Raw genomic sequence first — 21492 nt, forward strand, 5'->3', positions numbered from 1 at the left:
TCTTCTAGCCTTTACCTTTAACATGCTGGTCTATAATTTTCTTTCTAATCTCCTGAGACAACTCTTTCCTTGGCTTCCTCTGGTCCATGTTTAGTGTGGTTCACACCATGACACCAAACAGCACAGTGACTACTGTAACCCTATAAATAGGCCGACTGACTGATTACAAGTTTGTAGACACCTGTGATGCTAATTAGAGGACACACCTTGATAGAACATGTCCCTATGGTCACATTATTTTCAGTCTTTTCTAGGGGTACCATCATTTTTGTCCAGGCCTGTTTCATGAGTTTATTTTTTAAAATAATTCTGCTGAACCACGGTCCAAAAGCAATGTCTGATTTTCATTGGGTAATTTTCATAGAATTTTTACTTATTATTTTTGTCAGATTCAAATTACTTCTGTGACCATTGTGGGTTTTTCTTTCATTAACTGAGGGGTAACAACAATTTTGTCCACGTGTGTATCTAATAGGACTACAAATGTTCTAAAATTATTTAAGAATTGTTCAAAATGAGTAAAAATCCTAATAAAACCTGTCCAAAATCCAAAATGACTCAAACAAGGGTTTACCATTATAAAAAAAAAACTCCAAATGTGTCTAGAATGACTCAACAATCATTGGAAATGTTTGCTGACGTGCACGAATACTAGCAGTTATTATCCATTCTGGTAAAACATAAATATTCTACTAAATGTGCTGAGAGACAGAAACACAGCAGTGGAGTGAATGCGGTTGTTTAATGCTGGCTGTGCTGCTCTGAATTATTCCCCACATAAAGATAGAAAAATAAGTAACAGCGCTCATGTTGACCTTATTTGAGGCTCAGAGACATTAAAAGGTAAAATGTGAGAATGAAACTCTACAGATAAACAAGGAGGAGGAAGCAAGAATCTCTGAGGAGTGAAAACATAGAAGCTGAGTGGGTTTAATCACCAGGAGCCTGAGTTTAAAATGCTAATTAGTCGACTTCACTCATGGGTTATTTTTAAAGCTCAGAGCTGCAGAGGTTACTGATGTTTCTGATGCAGGGAAACATTTACTGCTGGATGCTAATAATTCTACACATTCACATTAACAGATACCATCATGGTTTAGTGCCTTAACAACTAAATCTGGGACAATAAAACTATCTCAGGTGTCTGTTTAGAGTTTGAAGTAAATGACTTGTCAGGTGACTAAAGATTCATTATGAGATAAAAGCTGCAAAGACGGACGACATTTCAGCTCCACCTGTAGTTAGCTGTCTTTGTATAACTCTCATAGAGAGACACTAGCTACGCAGCTAAAGTCACAGAAAGCTAACAACACAGCTACAATCATAGAAATCTAACTACACTGATAGTCCAAGAAAAAAAGCTAACCACACAGATAAAGTCATACAATGAAACTAACTAGGCAGCTTAAGTCATAAAATGCTAACTACGCCACTAAAAATTCATAGGAAGCTAATTACAGATACATTCATAGAAAGCTAACGATGCTGCTGAAGTCATAAAAAGCTAACTACACAGCTAAAGTCAAAGAAAGCTAATTACGCAGCTAAAATCATACAAAAGCTAACTACACAGCTTAAGTCATAAAAAGCTAACTACACAGCTAAAGTCATAAAAAGTTAACTATGCAGATAAAAATTATAGGAAGCTAACTACACAGATAAAGTCGCAGAAAGAAGCTAACAACGCAGCTAAAGTCACATAATGCTTACTACACAGTTAAAATCAAAAAAAGCTAACTATACTGATAGTCACAGAAAAAAGCTAACCACACAGGTAAAGTTGTAGAATGAAGCTAACTACATAGGTTAAGTCATAAAACGCTACTACTCGGCTAACTACGCAGCTAAAGTCACAGAATGCTGACTACATAGCTAAAATCATAAAAAGTTAACTACACTACTAAAGTCACAGAAAGCTAACTACACAGCTGCAATCATAGAAATCTAACTACACTGATAGTCACAGAAAAAAGCTAACCACACAGATAAAGTCGTACAATAACTACAACGCTTAGGTCACAAAAAGCTAACTATTCAGCTGAAAATCCTAGGAAGCTAACTATACAGATAAAGTCACAGAAAGAAGCTAACAATGCAGCTAAAGTCACATAATGCAAACTACACAGCTAAAGTCATAGAGAGGCAACTACACTGATAATCTCAGAAAAAAGCTAAGCACACAGATAAAGTTGTACAACAAAACTAACAATGCAGTTTAAGTCATAAAAAGCTAATTATGTAGTTACAGTCAAAGAAAGCTAACTACACAGCTAAAACCATAAAAAGCGAACTACACAGCTATAGTAAGGGGAAAAAATGATGATCTAAATTGCTGACAGGGTTTCATGTGTGGTTTGAATTCTGAATGAGACAACAACACACACAGCATCCAAATATTATCAAGTAAAACTAGAGGCATCAGAACAGAAAGCTCATTTATTTATACAGCTCATTTGATTTCCTTATTTCCAGTCCCGTCTTTAGTCAGCATATCTGTGTACTGACAGCAGGTCAGATTCATGTTTACTCTACATGTTCTCTCAGCACTATTAGGCTGGTTCGTGCTGTAGCTGCGTGGTTCTGCTCAGTTTCTATTTATATTCTGTTTGTGTCGTCGCTATGTCCTGTGACTGTCGGCTGCTGCAATGACCCAGTTTCTCCAAAGGCTCAATCAACTTTCATCTCCTTTAATTACCTTTGGATGAGTGTGAATATAGATTTACACTCATGGAGCAGTTTAAATAAATCGACCGACACTTAAGAGAAAATGAGAGGCAGCTATTAAATTGAGACATAAGCCTTCACAAGTCAGCAGGGGCAAAATCTAGGTTAGACGTCGTGATTCATCTGCTCATTATAACATGTGAAACTTGTCCTGAGGGTGGCGCTAGTAATAATGATAAACTAGTTATATAATAATAATAATAATAATAATAATAATAATAATAATAATAATAATAATAATAATAATAATAATAATAATAATAACAATAATATCCAACAGGTTCGTGCAGGAAACACCTTGTAGTAATTGTGATTTCAGGTAAAGGTTAAAGCTAAGAGAACATGCTAACATGCTCATGATGATAATGCTAACATGCTCATTTTTAGCAGGTATAGTGTTTACCACGTTCACCTTCTTGGTTTAGCATATTAGCATGCTAACATTTGCCAATGAGCTGTAAACCTAAAGTCCATCTGAGGCTGATGATTGCTGACGGTTCTGCTGGTATTTAATCAGAACTAAAAATCAAATCAAGTAAAAATGTCCCACGGTTATTACAGTTGATCCATTAAGTTAGCTGTTTTTCCATGCATTCCTCTAATTTTAGCTCTCTGTGGCACAAGCAGTGTAGTTAGCTGTTCTTCTACTATGTTAGCTGTTTATCTATTACTTTAGCTACATAGTTAGCTGGTTTTCTATGGCTTTAGCTACGTAGTTAGCTGGTTTTCTATGGCTTTAGCTGTGTAATTAGCTGGTTTTCTATGGCTTTAGCTACATAGTTAGCTGGTTTTCTATAGCTTTAGCTCTGTAGTTAGGTGTTTTCTTTATAGCTTCAGCTCCATAATTAGCTGCTTATCTATTACTGTAGCTGTGTAGTTAGCTGGTTATCTATGGCTTTAGCTATATAGTTAGCTGTTTATCTGTTACTTGAGCTCTATAGTTAGCTGTTGATCTATTACTGTAGCTGGGTAGTTAGTTGTTTTAGTTGTCATTATAATTGTGTAATTAGTTGTGTAATTATTTCTACAATTTTAGCTGTGTAGTTAGCTGTTTTCAATCATTTCAGTTATGTAGTTCAATGTCTTTGACTTTAGCTGAGTAGTTAGCGCTTTCTATGACTTTAATCGTATAGTTATTTCAGTAGCTGGCTGTGCAGTTAGCGGTTTATGGCTGTAGCTCTTCTGTTAGCTGTTTTTCTATGATTTCACCTGTGCAGTTTGCCTTCTACAGTCACCAGAGCTATCAGGATTCAACCTGCTAGGAAACGTGAATGTCTGTACAAACTGTCACTGATTCATTCTAAAATATCCCACTGTGACCTGCTGGAAGCTGCACTGTATAAGCCCACCAGCTGTCGGCCAACATGTGTCAGTCGTCTTTATTACCGGGCCGGTGTCATGTACAGTGGTCCGGCCTCCAGACACCCGAGGACCAGAAACCAGAGCAGCAGAACTCCAGAAAACAAGGCCAGAGAGAGAACAGAAGGCTTATCCTGTTTCAAGGACAGCTGGATCACCTGGGAGGACTTGACTTAATAAACCTCAAACACTCGCTGTGAGGAATAATAATCAGGCTGCAGTCTGCTGCAGGACACTGGATCCAAACCAGCAACCTGACAGCCCCACCGGTGGAAACAGAACTCTCAGTGTTACTGTGTGTGGTTGTATTTATTAATGTTGCAGAGAAATACAGAAAGTTTAAAGCTGCTCACTGTGTAAAACATCAGAAACTGAACATTTAACAGTTTCCTCCAAACCCTCTACTGTCTGAACACGTTAATACCGTCTCTGTTTACAAGAATGGATTTAACAACATGAGGCAAAAAAAAAAATCCATTACAGGAGATGTTTTTCAGATAAACTGATTCCATCGTTGTGAAAAAAGCCTCCAGCTGATCCAAACTGATGCAGTCAGAACGCCGACAGCAGCTGGAAGGAGATCTGCTTCCCTCCGTCGTAAAATGAAACTAATGTCAACACTCTGTCAACCATCGCAGCTGTAACTGAGTTTAAACGCAATATAAACGTCTGTTTATTTATTAATTTATTTATTAATCTTTACTTAACCAGGAGAAATCCCACTGAGATTGAGAACCTCTTTTCCAAGGGAGTCCTGGCCAAGAGAGGCAGCAGCAAATATAAAACAAAGCTACAAAATTACAGTTGAAACGCAATTAAAACACTAGCAAAAAAAAACTAATAAAAAGATTACATTTATAAGGACATTAGGACAAACAAGTGGATGTTGCGGCCTCAAGAACTCGCAGTTTGGATTTAAAAGCGCTCAAGGAGACCAACTCGGCTTCCAGTCTTTGTTCAACATTGTCAATGCAAAAGGTGCAGAATAAACAAAAGCCTTTTTACCTGATTCAGTACGAATACATGGAACTGAAAGCAACAAATGATCTCGTGAACGGACCAAGTGAAGATCAGAACTTTTCTGTGCAGTTGTTTCGCCCTGTTCAAAGCATTTTATTAAATCTAATTTCACTTCCATGATGTATTGACATTAAGGCAGAATTATCAATGTACCTATATTTTGAAGTTGTCTGTTGGCAGCTGTCACTTCCTGTTCACTATTTTGAAGTTTAGCTTTACACATGTACGTGCTTTTCTGGATGCACAGCTCTACTTTGTAAATGCCACAGAGGCAATGTCGTAAGGAATTAACTTCATTTTTGGACTTACTGGTTCAGTAAAAATGATTTACAGTATTTACATGTTTTTATATTGTTTTATTCTGTTTTGTTGCAGTTTTCACTCTGAAATGTGTATCCAGAGCCACAGTAGAGAAGTCAAGTTTGCTACGACTCACGATTCATTTTGCAAACACGAGTTTAACTAGTTGGACGGCTGCAGCTTTTACGTTGCAGTGAAGACAGCACACATGGAGATGGATTTCCTTTTCTTCCAAGCATCACAGGAGTCTGACTTACATTTGGGAGCCATAATGAAGGGCAAAAAGTTCGTGAATGTAGCACAATCCAAGGTGGCGTGCAACCAGAGAATGTAAACAAAAACGTCTTATAGGGCTGCGTGACGACGTATTTGTCCGCTCCACTCGTCAACTAGTTCCACGTAACCAGTGTCAACCACCTGAAGCATTCATGTACAAAAGATCCCCAGAATCCAACACAGACAAAAAAAGTCGCAGTGACAAGCCGCTTTTTTGCATTAAAGGAAAAACACGACTTGTTTTGAAAATAAAAACCCAGTTTTAGCCTCAGCTTCTTCACAAGATTCCCCACATGTGGTTTGAAAGTGGAGTCATCAGGTATTTCTACACGTCAACCACCTCTAGTTCATTTCCCTCAAGTGTGGACACCGAGGGAATCATTTGTGGCCACATCCTAGTATTGGAAAACATCAGCTTAGTCTGGTCTGCACTGAGAACAAGTTCCAGGTTAAATAATGTTACTTCTGCTGTTTATCCTGACACACAATACTGGCGCTTTTCCACTAGCGCCTGCTCTGCTCGACTCTACTCGGTTTGTGAGGTTTCCATTAGGACATAGTACCTGGTACCAGCTACTATTTTAGTACCTACTCAGCCGGGGTTCCAAGCGAGCTGAGCCTAGCTGATAATGTGATGTCTACAGAGTGCAGGCCACTGATTGGACAGGGAGTGATGACACACGGGAGCGACTCCTGCATGAAAACCAAACCCGGCATTTAAAAAAAAAAAAATAGCAACAGCGACGGTGCGCATTGGTCTTGATCTGACAAAAAGCCATAGACCGAGCAGCAGGTGTACCATCGCCTCGATGTCCTCCATTGTTGTGTTGCGTTTGTGTTGCACACAAATGACGTTAAGCGACTTCTGGGCCGCCGTGCTATGACGACTCCACCCATGATGAGGTGGTACTCAACTGTAATGGAAAACAACCTAAATCGAGTAGAGTCCAGTAGGTGCTAGTGGAAAAGCGCCATAAATCTTCATATAAAACCAGTTCCATGCAGCAGACGATCAGCAGAGCTTCGTTTCTTCTGCAGAACGGTCTGACGTCGACAGAATCAATCCAACATGTTGTCAGATACTTCAGCCATAAACAGGATCATTGTGACGCTGGGCAGTGAAACCTTCAGGCTCTGAGATGATTCCTGCTGAGAGAATCAACCTGAAGCAGCACGAGGAGTTTAACTGAATCATTTATCAGCATGAATATAAATTGTGTCCAACTCCTAAGAGACTGCAGAGAAAAACCATGTTCTGCAGAAACAGGCGCTCGGCAGTAAAATTAACTCATACGATGCAGAAATGCGTGAGCAACCTTCCGTCAGCTTGTATATCAGACAGCTGGCAGCAAACACAACAACAAGCCGTGAAAATGTTCATTTGGCACAAACCTCTGGACAGATGCTCCCCGCTGATGGAAGACACGACATGTTTGGAAGGAGTTTAATCAGCTGTGATTCAGTCAAATTATGTCTGTTAAACTCTGAACACACTTTAAAAAAAAAAGAAAAAAAAAAAACAAGCAGTGGTTTGTCCAAACCTCATTTAAGGGTTTTAACTGGAACTGTACCGTCTCCAGTCATTTACTGTTAACTAATCAGGGAGTTCTAGCTGATTAAACTTTAGGTTTCCAGAAGTTCAGGCTGAAGACCAAGAATTAGGAGAAATACAAAAACTCAGCCCTCAAAAACAAGCTTAAAAAAACAATAAAGAGGGGAAATAATAATAATAACCTGCCAACAGTACAGGAACATTTCAACATGTAAAATATCTAAAAATCTAAGAGTTAAAAAGGAAAGAAATAAAAAAATGAAAATGCTGCTACTTCTGGTTTAAAGCATCCGGTTCCTCAGGACCAGTAATAAACTCTCAATAACCTGAGTTATCAATATATTCAAAGACAAAACAGACTGGAACGAGTGAGATGCTCGAACATTAAAACTGCCAGATGAACAAATGATGATTTAAGATATTAAATCTTCAATTCTGATTTTTACCGTGTGTTCACATTTTTGAATAAATGCCGGGGGAACTGAGCTCTAGTTGTCCCACAGAGTCCAGACCAAAGACTGGGAGGACAGATCTGTAGTGATCCCAAAGTCCAGAATAACAACCAGTTGGACTTACCATTATTTATCACAGAGTCCAGCCAAAAGATCAGAAATAAACTATACCTTAGCTGTTGCAGAATCCAGGCTAAAGGCAAAGAAGACTCAGGAGTCTCAAAGTCCAGACTACAGATGAGGAGGTCTGCGTCTTACTTGGTTCAAGAACCAGACTAAAAACCAAAGGAACTGGATCTTAGTCATAGCAGAGTTCAGGCTAAAGACCAGAGGAACAGACCCATAGCTGCCCCCAGGAACTCAACACAAATTCAGGATCTAGACGAGGGAACTGAGCACTAGATGTGCCAGGGTCCAGGTTCATGGAAGACTAAGCCTTAGACGCCCCAGAGTCTTGGACCAGCAGGACTGGAAGTTAGTCACCCCCAAAAAGAAATGCTACAGACCTACAGTAGTGAGCCTGAGCAGTTCCAGAGTCCAGATGAGGAGGTCTGGATCTTATTGGTCCTACAGACCAGGCTGAAAACCCAGAGAATTGAGCTTCACTGTCCAGGACTCAAGCCCAACGGCTCAGACTAAAGATGAGGAAATCTGTGCCTTACCTGTCCATGGACCATGCTAAAAAAAACAAAAAAAACAAACAAACAAAAAAAAAACAAATAAGCCTTAATTTTCCCACATAGTCTAAGCTAAAGATTAGGGTGACTGAGCCTTACTTACCCAGAGTCCAGAGGAAAAGCCAGCCGGACTGAGCCTTAGTTTCCCCAAAAGACCAGGTTTAAAACCAGGGAAGACTGAGCCTTATTTGTCCCAGAGGCCAGGCTAAAGATCAGCAGGACTGATTCATAGTTGGCCCAGAAATTTATTCTGGGGACCTAGGGTATTGAGCCTTGGTAGTCCCAGAGTCCAGACTGAGGACAAGGTGGTCTGGGTCTTACTTGTCCCAGAGACAACACAAAAATCCAAGGGAACACATATCTGATTGTCCAGTAGTCAAGGCTAAAGACCAGTAGGACTGAGCTATAGGTGCTCCAGGATTCATCCTGAGGACCTCAGACAATAAACTTTAGCAATTTCAGAGTTTGGGGTGAGGAACTCTGCCTTATTTTTCTGAGGGACCAGGCTAAAGAAACTGGGGACCTGAGCTTCAAATTTCCCACAGAGTCGAAGCTAAGACTAGGGAGACTGAGCCTTACCTATCCCAGAATTCAGAATTAAAACCAGCGGGACTGAGCCTTAGTTGCTCCACAGAGTGCGGTCTAATGACAAATAAGACTGAACCTTAGTTCTGCTAAAGTTCAGAAGACAGATTAAGCTTTAGTTACCCTAGATTCCAGACTTAAAGTCAAGGAAATTAAACTTACATATCCCAAAGTCCAGGCTATGGTCCATGGGACTGAATCTTGGCTGGTCCCAGAATTCACACAACAAACCAAAGGGACCAAGCATCAGCAGTCCCAGTGTAAAGATGAGGTGGTCTGCGTTTTAGTTCTTCCAAAGACTGAGGACTGGGCTTTAACTGTCCCACAGAGTCTGGGCGAAAGACTAAGGGGACTGAGCATTATTTGTCCCAAAGAGTCCAGGCTAAAGATCAGAAAGACTGAGCCTCTGCAGTCCCAAAGTTCAGGAAAAAGATCAGTGGAATTAAGCCTCAGTTGTCTGAAGGTCCGGACTAAAGACTAGGGGACTGAGAGTTGTCCCACAAAGTCCAGGCTGAAGATCAAAGAAGACTGAACCATAGATGGCCCAGAGTTCTGGATAAAGACCAGAAGGACTGAGACTTACTCAGAATTCAGGCAAGAAACCAGCAGAACTGATGCTTAGTTGTCTCAAAGTCCAAGCCAAACCCCAGAGAGACTGAGCCTGAGCTGCCCCAGAGCCAGGCTAAAGAGCAAGAAGAAATGAGCACTGGTTGTCCCAACGTTCATTTAAATCTAAATGAATCTAAAGGAGACTTTAGTTTGTGTTGGTTTAACAGGACATTTTATTGAGTAAAACAAAGTGTCACCTTTTATCTCAACACTTTTGCAGTCGATACTGTTTTAATTGGCAGTCAAACTTCATTCTTTAATACAACAAACAAACTTTCACATTCAAGGATTAAAGCACACCACCTAGTTTCATTCAAACCTAGTTGGAATATGAAGGATTGGAAGGATGATTTTTAAGAATTTTAACATAAAACATTATATTGTGATTGCAAGAAGTGTCTTAATTGAAAAATTAAATAAGAAACAGATTTAAATTAAACAAATTGGCACATTATTCCAGCACACAGATCAGATTAAGAATCACAATCATTTCCAAGTATTTTATTAGACTTTAAAAGGACAGACGAACTCAGAGGAAACACCTTTGACCAATCAGCTCATTTAAAATCAACCCAATCAGGAGACACCTGCATTAGATCCAGGCTCAAATAACACCACGTCCCTTTAAAATCAAGCTTCTCCCGTTAAAAAGTCAAACTCTGACCAGCAGCTAGAAATAAAATGCCTCAGCCCCGTCCGCCTGCTTCAGATGCACCACAACAAACCAAACGCACCCAGACCAGAGCAGAGGGAGGAAAACCCAGAGAAAGACCATAAAGAGCCAACAGGAAGTCATAATATTCATTAAAAGAGATCCACTTAGTGCAGTTACAGGCCTAAGGATGGACGGACGGACAGACTGCTGGTTCATACAAGGCCTGAAAGACAGAAACACACACATTAACACACCGCTGGACTACGAGCGTCAACAACACCAACAAATACCGAGATAAACACCAGGAACTCAGACACACTGAGGTACTGTTAGAGACGATAAGATGTTCTGACGTAGACACTGAGGACTAAGATAATATATTGAAATAATCCTGATAAACTGAAATAAACTTAGATAAATATTCGGACAGTTTGACAGAGATAATCTGACGTACAGAGACTTCAAGGTACAGTTCAAGACACACACAGATATTTGGAGATAAACTGAAATATTCTGAGCCCAATTTTTGACACAAACCTGATCTGATTAGAAATAATGAGATGTTCAGCAACAGCCATGGAGACAGTCTGAGAGAAACTTAAAAACTAAAACTGAGATAATATACTGAGATAATCCGAGATTAATCAAAATACACCAAGATAATTTAATCTGACAGTTTGAGGTAAACCTAAATACCGACAGTCCGACGTACAGCGACTTCAAGATAAACTTCAAGATACAAAGAAATATTTAGACATAAAGTGAGAAAACTAAAATGTTTAGAGACTAATTTTTGACACAGATTAGAAATAATGAGATGTTCTGACACATAGCAATCGAGACTAACTTCTAAAACTAAGACAATATACTGAGATAATTCGAGATCAACTGAAATTAACTAAGATAAGCAATCTGAAAGTTTGAAGTAAAATACACTGAGATACTCTGATGCACAGACTTTAAGATAAACCAAGATATGCAGAGATATTCCAAGATAAACTGAGATACTCAGATCTATTTTGCCATCAATCTCAAATACACCGACATGCTACTGGACCATCTGAAACACTGAGAGATAATGAAATGTTCTGACACACATCTTTGGAAATACTTTGAGAAAAAGGAAACTACTAAAAGTCCTCAATGAGATAAACTGAAATAGATAAAGTGAGATATTCTCTGATAAACAGAGATTGTCTGAGATAAACTGAGAACATACAGGACAGTTTGAGATAAACTAGGACAGTTTCAGATTAACATCGAGATGCTCTGATAAACAAACAGACTTGGAGATGAAATGAGATAAACAGAGATGCTCTGAAATAAGGTTAAGATCCACCAAACTATTTAAACATTTTGGCATTCATCTGAGATAGAGTAACATACACCAAAATAAACTGAGATTATCAGAGATATTCTGAAAAAAACGTGATTATGAGCTAAAGCTTGAGACAATCATAAACACAGTGAGATATTCCAGTAAACAGACGTCAAGATAAACTAACATATTTAAAGATGGATTGAGATAGTCTGAGATATTCGGAAGATAATTAGATAATCTGGGATCTTTGGACAAGTTTCGGGTCTTTTGGACAAGTTTCAGGTCTTTTTGGACAAAGTTTCAGGTCTTTTGGAAAAGTTTCAGGTCTTTTGGATCATTCCATATCATCTTGAACAAGCTTCAGGTCTTTCTGGACAAGTTTCAGGTCTTTTGGACAAAGTTTCAGGTCATTTTGGACCAGTTTCAGGTCTTTTGTGACAGTATTTAATAAATTTGTGTTCTGTTGTGAGTCCAGCTGAGACTGTGAGGTGATGCTGCCCTCTGCTGGACTCTACAGAACCAAACACTGAACTGTTTGATTTAAAGGAATAATAACAGTTCCAAAGACAACAAACACAGGTAAATAATAATAATTTAAAAAAAACATATTCAACATAACAAAAGGAACTCGAATGTAAAAATGCATCTTAAAAGATCATTTCCTGTTCCAGTGACTTAAGTTTTGCATAAATATCGACCAAACTGTCAAAAATGAAACCTGTTTAAGGAGGTTATTCCTCACATTGTGATTTCATCGACAACCGGCAATCTGTTGACAGATGCGAGGACACTCAGGGACAAAATTGATTTAATAGAAATGAATCTAAACCTGGTTCTAAACTGAGAACTGAAAGCAGAGTTTAAAATTGTCCAGTTAGTGATCAACTGTTTAATTCAGAAGATCAAAACCTGCCGGCAGGTCTGAAAAGACTCCAAGATGGCGTCATTTAACAGAGAGGAAACATGAAAATAGAAAAACATCTGCAGGACAAGGAGACAAAACGACCACAAAGAGACACAAAACGAGAAAAATGAGATAGAAAACAACAAAAACAAGACACAAAACGGCCGCAAATAGACAAAACTATCACAAGAAAAATAGATATAGAAAAATATCTACAGTATGAGGAGAAAAACGACCACAAAGAGACAGAAAATGACAAAAACAAGATGAAAAACAACAAAAAGGAGACAAAGGGTGAACTCAAAACTGTACCAAAAACACATAAAAAGACCAAAACAAAAAAAGCCCTCAGAGCGCAGTCCTCCTCCAAGGCTGCTCAGTCGATGTATCATTTCCAATGGATGAAATCTTTAATAAAAAAAATGGCCTTCCTCTGAGCACAGGTGTGTTATGCATGTGTACGTTATGTACATATACCGAATCACGTGACCTAAATATGTAGCGGGCAGCATTTCTGACGGATAAGTCCTGATAAGTCCTCAGCGGTGGATTTGTAGTAGGATCACAATCAGCTGACGTAGTATTCACTTGTTGTCATGGTTACAGTGACACCGTGCCGCTATCTGGCAACGATACAGAAATCTTTAACCAATCCGTGAATCCAGACTATAAGCTGCATCACTGCCAAAAATCTAATCACTTGGTTGTTGTGTCATTTCTGGCCTTCAAGGAAAATTTTATCCAAATCCGTTAGTCTGCTTTTGAGTAATGTTGCTAACAGACAGACAGACGGACGGACACCGATCGCCACATAACTCGCCGCATTCCTTGGCAGCGTAACGATAATCCAGTTCATACAATAATAAAGTTTAAATGTTGATCTAAACTCAGTCTGCTGGGGGCTTCCTACACCTGCTTACAGGTGGGTGTCTCACCTTTAGCCTGCTCCAGGTTGGTCTTCAGCTCTTGCTCTGATTGGCTGGGAGGTCTGTAGGGTGGGGGCTGTCTCAGAGGGGGCAAAGCTGCTTCTGGAGTCTGGAAATAAAATAAATAAATAATAATGATCACATATTTATTCATTCTGGAGAAGAGACATTTCAGGTCTTTTTGGACAATTTTCTGGTCATTTTGGACCATTTTTTGTAATTTTGGACCATTTTTTGTAATTTTGGACAAGTTTCAGGTCATTTTAGGACAAGTTTCAGGTCTTTTGGACCATTTTATGTCATTTTGGGCAAGTTTCAGGTCATTTTGGACTAGTTTCAGGTCTTGTTGGATCATTTTTTGTCATTTTGGACAAGTTTCAGGTCATTTTGGACCATTTTTTGCGATTTTGGACCATTTTTTGTAATTTTGGACAAGTTTCAGGTCATTTTTGGGACAAGTTTCAGGTCTTTTGGACCATTTTATGTCATTTTGGACAAGGTTCAGGTAATTTTGAACAAATTTCAGGTCTTCTTGGACACGCTTCAGGTCTTTTTGGACAATTTTCTGGTCATGTTGGACAAGTTTCATTTTATTCATTTAATTTCATTTGTTGGCCCATTTTATGTCATTTTGGACAAGTTTCAGGTCTTTCTGAACCAGTTTCAGGTCATTTTGGACAGTATTTAATCCATTTCTGTTGAGTCCAGCTGAGACAGTGAGGCGGTGCTGCCCTCTGCTGGACTCAGCAGAACATAACACTGAACTGTTGGATTTAAAGGAATAATAACAGTTACAAAGACAACAAACACAGGGGAAAATAATAATTTTTTTTTAAAAAAAAGATCGTATTCAACATAACAAAAGGAACTTGAACGTGAAAATGAATCTTAAAAGATCATTTCCTGTTTCAGTGACAGAAGTTTTGCACAAATATCGACCAAACTGGTGAAAACTGTTTAAGGAGGTTATTCCTCATGTTGGGATTTCATCAGATACACAGATTCTTCTTTCTGACCCACAGAAAACCAACCCAGGAATTAGTCTGATTCTAAAACCCTGTGAGTGTTTATGACCCGTCTTCATCCCAGATCCAGGACCAGATCCAGGACCAACCTTGGTTCTGATTAACTTATAAATTCTAGAAAGATTCATTCAACAACATTCACTTTAAAACATCTTCTAGGTTTTGTTAGAGAGCTGTTGGTCTGTCCTCCTCCGTCTGGTTAAACAAACACCTGAACAGATGGTGAATTAACATCAGCTGCAGGGAGAAGTTAGATTTTCTTACCGGAGAATCGATCCTCTTTGATTTGTGCTTGCTGTAAGTCGGAGCTGTGACAGAAACCGGCTGCAACAGAAACACATTAAAACGCTGATATTATCTGAAATAAACAATAAAAACACATTAAAACACTGATATTATCTGAAATAAACAATAAAAACACATTAAAACACTGATATTATCTGAAATAAACAATAAAAACACATTAAAACACTGATATTATCTGAAATAAACCATAAAAACACTAAAATGCTGATATTATCTGAAATAAACACATTAAAACGCTAAAATAATCAAAAAAATAATAAAAACACATTAAAACGCTGATATTATCCATGTATGTGTGTTACTGTGTGCTATTGTGTGTGACTGTGTGTGACTGTGTGTTTTTGTGTGTTATAGTGTTTTACTGTGTTATAGTGTGTTATTTTGTGTTATTGTGTTATTGTATGTGTTATTGTGCGTGTTTTGTGTTATTGTGTGTGTTATTGTGTTTATTATTGTGTTGTTATGTGTTATTATGTATCACTGTGTGTTATAGTGTGCCATTTTGTGTTATTGTGTGCTATTTTGTGTAATATTGTGTGTTTTCTACCCGTGGCGTTGCAGACAGACTCTGGACGATGAAGACGACGGGACTCGGGGCTGATTTAATGGCGCTGATGGCTTCTTCATGACTGGCAGTTCTGAGATCCACACCTGATACCTGGAGACACACACACACACACACACACACACACACACACACACACACACACACACACACACACACACACACACACACACACACACACACACACACACACACACACACACACACACACACACACACACACACACACACACACACACACACACACACACACACACACACACACACTCTAACATTAGAACATACACGCTGAAGGCGTCACCTGTTCACCTGGTGAATCTGGATGTTCTTCAGGTGAGTCAGGAACTTTAAACTGTTTCCAGGTGCTGGACAGGTGTTTTTCTGTTCACAGGTGTTGTTCAGGTGTTGTCCATGTGAGTTTCTAGGTGTTCAGGTGTGTTTACAGGTGAGTTTACAGGTGTGTTTACAGGTGTTGTTCAGGGGTCCGTTTCACGAAGCAGGTTTAGTGAAAACTCTGAGTCTGTTAACCCTGAAATGAGGGAAACTCAGAGTTTTCTGTTTCACAAAGGGAGGTAACTCAAACCAGAGAAAGACGGGTAACTCTAGCCTGTTTCACAAAGAGGGGTAACTTAAACTCTCGGTCAGTTACCGTAGTAACAGACTCTCTGACTCTAACCTGGTTGGGACCAGGTTTTTCTCAGTAAACCTCGAGTTTCTCTCTGTCTCCACCCTCTTTCAGTCACACACGCCATTTCATTTCCTCATTCATTCAGTCAACTGGCGAGTTTTGGCGAAGTCTAGTTCTGCTGTCTGTCAAAATGACGTCCTTTTATTAACGATCCAGTAGATGAAGGAGCAGCATTACTGCACAGAGAATTAAACATTCGTTGGGAGATTGTTATCAGACCGCACATAGATGTTCTTGCATTTCTCGACAACTATCTTTTAGAGCGATACCGTTTCACGTCACAGTCCATAATCTACATCCAACCTCATCCGTCCTTACATTTACAACATTACCAACCACAGTCATGCTCTCACATCCCAGCAGATATTGTGTGTTGTGCTGCGGTTCTTTGCAAATGGAAGTTTTTTGTATAATGTCGGAGATGCAGAGAACTTCAGTAAGACAACTGTATGCAGGACGGTCAGAAAAGTGTGTCTGGATCTGAAACGACTTTTACCATCTTTGTGGTTTTCCCTGGACATAAACCTGTCAGAGTCATCAAGGAGGAGTTCCACAGGATTGCAGGTGAATGATGTAGAGATCTGTTAAATTCATTTTAAATCATATTGTTAATGACGTGCTGCAACCTCAGACTGGGATTAGTCATTTTAATTTCTTCTAGGATTTCCCAGGGAGTGTTTTTATATTTCATCTTCAGCTGCTGCCACATGCGCTTCTCTCCTGCAGGATTGCACCTAAATGAAATAACTTAATAGTCTACCATTCAAACAGTTTCCCCCGTAATATTATTATGATTTAAACTCACACATTGACTCGGGCAGCAATGTTCTTCCACACCGTCTCCCTCTCTTTTGCAGCTGCAGGTGTTGCACTTCTTTCTAAAAACGTGTTCAAACTCGCTATATAAGCGCATTAAGATTTCCATTTCAAACGGTGTAGTCCTCCGCTTCCCCGTTGCCATGGTGACTCGTCGAATCGGCGCTCCATTGATACTGGCTTTTCAGAGTTGTGGTGCACGCGCTTAACTCCAGGTGAAACTACTCTGAGTTGATTAAACCAACTTAAATCAGTTGTTCTGGAACTGGAAACTCAGAGTTTTCTATCTCAGAGTAGATCAACTCAGAGTTCAGGGTTAAACTCAGAGTTTGTTGAACCTGCTTCGTGAAACGGACCCCAGGTATGTTTACAGTTGTTGTTCAGGTGTTGTTCAGGTATGTTTACAGGTGTTGTTCAGGTGTTGTTCAGGTATGTTTACAGGTGTTGTTCAGGTGTTGTTCAGGTATGTTTACAGGTGTTGTTCAGGTGTTGTTCAGGTGTGTTTACAGGTGTTGGTCAGGTGTTGTTCAGGTGTGTTTACAGGTGTTGGTCAGGTGTGTTTACAGGTGTTGTTCAGGTGTGTTTACAGGTGTGTTTACAGGTGTTGTTCAGGTATGTTTACAGGTGTTGTTCAGGTGTTGTTCAGGTGTGTTTACAGGTGTTGTTCAGGTGTTGTTCAGGTATGTTTACAGGTGAGTTCCTCTGTTTTAAAATGATGCTGAAACACTAAAACTGCACCAACAAACGTCTGGATGTGGATCAGAGAAAACACCTGAGGGCAGGTAAACTCACCTGAACCTGATGTCAGCTGCATGTGAACACCTGGTGGACAGGTGAGTTTGATCTGAAACACTAACAGAAGTTGAGCATCTAGAGCCTGAACAGGTAACACAGCTGGAAGAACACCTGGATAGTCTCAGCTATTAAATTATGTAGACATACTACTTTCATTTAGGACAATTTTAAATCTTTTTTTAGACTATTTTTTTAATTATATTTTTACATTTGGAACATTTTAAAATCTTCTTTTGTTTTTTTTTATGTTTTTTGAATTTAGAATTTTTTAAAGATATTTTTAAATCTTCTTTTTGACTAATTTAGATTTTTTTCTTTTTTAATTTGGAACATTTTAAAATCTTTGTTGTTTGTTATGTTTTTTATTTTGAATCTTTTTTTCATGTAGGACATTTTTAAATCTTTTTTGACTAATTTAAATTTTTTTCTTTTTAATTTGGAACATTTTAAAATCATTTTTTTGGTTTATGTTTTTTGAATTTTTAATTTTTTTAGGACATTTTTAAATCTTTTTTGTGGACTAATTTAGATTTTTTTTCTTTTTTATTTGGAAGATTTTAATATCTTTTTTGTTTGTTATGTTTTTTTATTTTGAATATTTTTTTATTTAGGACATTTTTAAATTTTTTTGTTGACTAATTTAGATTTTTTTTCTTTTTTATTTGGAAGATTTTAAAATCTTTTTTGTTTGTTATGTTTTTTTATTTTGAATATCTTTTTATTTAGGACATTTTTAAATCTTTTTTTGGACTAATTTTAAATATTTTTTAATTTGGAATTTTTTTTGTTTGTTTTTTTCATTTTGAAAATGTTTTGAGAAGTTTTACACATTTTCTTTAAATTTTTTTTTGACAGTTTTGGAGTCATTTTTGATGATTTATTTTCAAACATATTTTGGATTATTTTTAATTATTTTATTTATTTATTTTTTTGGACGATTTCCGAGTCATTTCAGACGAGTTTAAATTTTCATTTGGAACATTGTTGGAATAATTTTAAACCAATTTTTAGTTATTTTGGACAATATTTGAGTAATTTGGGGTGAGGACCAGGACCAGGACCAGGACCAGGACCAGGACCAGGCGTACCTCCAGGATCTTGTCTCCGGTCTTCAGACTCTGGGTCTTGGCTGCAGGACTGTTGTCCAGAACCTGTTTGATGAAGATTCCCTTCAGTTCTTCTCCGTTCCTCAGACGCTTGATGACGTGTCGACCTCCAACGATGCTGAGACCCAGAGACTGGCCCTCCTCTGGCCACACCTCCACCCTGGGGGGCAAAAACACCATAGTTACCCCATAGTGACCCCACAGTTACCCCAGAGACTGGCCCTCCTCTGGCCACACCTCCACCCTGGGGGGCAAAAACACCATAGTTACCCCACAGTTACCCCACAGTTACCCCAGAGACTGGCCCTCCTCTGGCCACACCTCCACCCTGGGGGGCAAAAACTCCATAGTTACCCCACAGTTACCCCAGAGACTGGCCCTCCTCTGGCCACACCTCCACCCTGGGGGGCAAAAACACCAGTTACCCCACAGTTACCCCACAGTTACCCCAGGGGATCGAGGGGTGGGTCTGTTGTCTCTCTATGTTGTGTTACTATGTTGTATATTTATTATGTATTTTACCTGTGGGGGTTGTGTTACTATGTTGTGTATCTAGTTGTGTATTTATCGTGTATTTATTGTGTATTTTACCTGCGGGGGTTGTGTTACTATGTTGTGTATCTAGTTGTGTATTTATCGTGTATTTATTGTGTATTTTACCTGCGGGGGTTGTGTATCAGGTTATGTATTTATTGTGTATTTTACCCGCGGGGGTTGTGTATCTAGTTGTGTATTTATTGTGTATTTATCATGTATTTTACCTGCGGGGGTTGTGTATCTAGTTATGTATTTATTGTGTATTTATTGTGTATTTTACCTGCGGAGGTTGTGTATCTAGTTGTGTATTTATTGTGTATTTATCGTGTATTTTACCTGCGGGGGTTGTGTATCTAGTTGTGTATTTATTGTGTATTTATTGTGTATTTTACCTGCGGGGGTTGTGTATCTAGTTGTGTATTTATCGTGTATTTTACCTGCGGGGGTTGTGTATCTAGTTGTGTATTTATTGTGTATTTATTGTGTATTTTACCTGCGGGGGTTGTGTATCTAGTTGTGTATTTATTGTGTATTTTACCTGCGGGGGTTGTGTATCTAGTTGTGTATTTATTGTGTATTTATTGTGTATTTTACCTGCAAGCGTTGTGTATCTAGTTGTGTATTTATTGTGTATTTTACCTGCGGGGGTTGTGTATCTAGTTGTGTATTTACTGTGTATTTTACCTGCGGGGGTTGTGTATCTAGTTGTGTATCTAGTTGTGTATTTACTGTGTATTTTACCTGCGGGGGTTGTATATCTAGTTGTGTATTTATTGTGTATTTATTGTGTATTTATTGTGTATTTTACCTGTGGGGGTTGTGTATCTAGTTGTGTATTTATTGTGTATTTATTGTGTATTTATTGTGTATTTTACCTGCGAGGGTTGTGTATCTAGTTGTGTATTTATTGTGTATTTATTGTGTATTTTACCTGCGGGGGTTGTGTATCTAGTTGTGTATTTATTGTGTATTTATTGTGTATTTTACCTGCGGGGGTTGTGTATCTAGTTGTGTATTTATTGTGTATTTATTGTGTATTTTACCTGCGGGGGTTGTGTATCTAGTTGTGTATTTATTGTGTATTTATTGTGTATTTTACCTGCGGGGGTTGTGTATCTAGTTGTGTATCTAGTTGTGTATTTATTGTGTATTTTACCTGCGGGGGTTGTGTATCTAGTTGTGTATTTATTGTGTATTTTACCTGCGGGGGTTGTGTATCTAGTTGTGTATCTAGTTGTGTATTTATTGTGTATTTTACCTGCGGGGGTTGTGTATTTATTGTGTATTTATTGTGTATTTTACCTGCGGGGGTTTCCCCAGTGGCTGAAGGTGGGCGTCTCCTCCCCCTCCCCCTCCTCTCTCTCAGGTAGATCACTGAGAACAGAAACAAACAGGTGACTCGCCTGGACCAATAACAGGCAGCTTAGACTGGTTATACTGGTTAGACTAGTTTAAACTGGTTATACTGGTTAGACTGGTTTAAACTGGTTAAACTGGTTAGACTGGTGAAGGTCTCCCACCGGTGGCCTCCTCTGATTGGCCCAGAGGCTCCTCCCTGGCTCCGCCTCTTCCTCCTGGTGGTGTCAATCATCCTGACAGACCTGCAGAGAAACAAGATGATTAGATATATTGATCAGATAATCAATAAATAATCAATAAATAATCAATTAACACTCAATAAATAATCAATTAATATGATCATCAATAAAAACCAAATGAGGGGAAAATATCTGCAGTGACGAGATTCAACCAGCAGGAGGAGACAGAGGACCACCGAGGAGGAGGAGGAGGAGGATGAGGAGAATCAAGAGGAGGATGAAGAGGAGGATGAAGAGGAGGAGGAGGAGGAGAATGAAGAGGAGGATGATGATGAGGAGGAGGATGAAGAGGAGGAGGTGGAGGAAGAGGAGGAGGAGGACGAGGGAGAGGAGGATGAGGAGGAGGATGAAGAGGAGGAGGTGGAGGAAGAGGAGCAGACAGGTGAGTCAGCAGGTGATCAGGTACTGACTCTGAGTCGGTGTCAGTCAGGGTGAGTTCAGAATCAGCTTCAGAGTCTCTGAGACCTGGAGGCAGAAAAACACGTTAATCTGATTCAGTCCAGGTGGAGAGACTCACCTGTACCAGGTAAACGTGACATCACAGCTAATGATTGGTCTATGAGACTAGTGAGGCGTTCAGGGAACATCTGGAAACTGCAGCTTCTACCAACTGTCATCATCTGAATCAGATGATTTTCTGACTATTGATCAGAATCGACATGAAAACTGAACTATATATGTATGTGTGTGTGTATA

General features: G+C 39.0%; 1 protein-coding gene across 4 annotated transcripts in view; it reads right to left on the reverse strand.

Annotated features, from left to right (window-relative positions):
• Positions 1–21492, reverse strand: part of patj (PATJ crumbs cell polarity complex component) — a 157946-nt gene that overhangs the window by 60870 nt on the left and 75584 nt on the right. For all 4 annotated transcript variants that reach the window (XM_055004234.1, XM_055004224.1, XM_055004233.1 and 1 more), the window contains exons 23-29: positions 21207–21261; positions 20719–20799; positions 20501–20572; positions 18644–18821; positions 15239–15349; positions 14650–14709; positions 13370–13469 (exon numbers count right to left, since the gene is read on the reverse strand). In XM_055004234.1, the coding sequence (XP_054860209.1) occupies positions 13370–13469; positions 14650–14709; positions 15239–15349; positions 18644–18821; positions 20501–20572; positions 20719–20799; positions 21207–21261 (657 nt within the window). The remainder of the gene's footprint in view (positions 1–13369; positions 13470–14649; positions 14710–15238; positions 15350–18643; positions 18822–20500; positions 20573–20718; positions 20800–21206; positions 21262–21492) is intronic.

Source organism: Amphiprion ocellaris, chromosome 2 (genome assembly GCF_022539595.1).
Source record: "Amphiprion ocellaris isolate individual 3 ecotype Okinawa chromosome 2, ASM2253959v1, whole genome shotgun sequence".
In the NCBI taxonomy this organism is placed as follows: Eukaryota; Metazoa; Chordata; class Actinopteri; family Pomacentridae; genus Amphiprion; species Amphiprion ocellaris.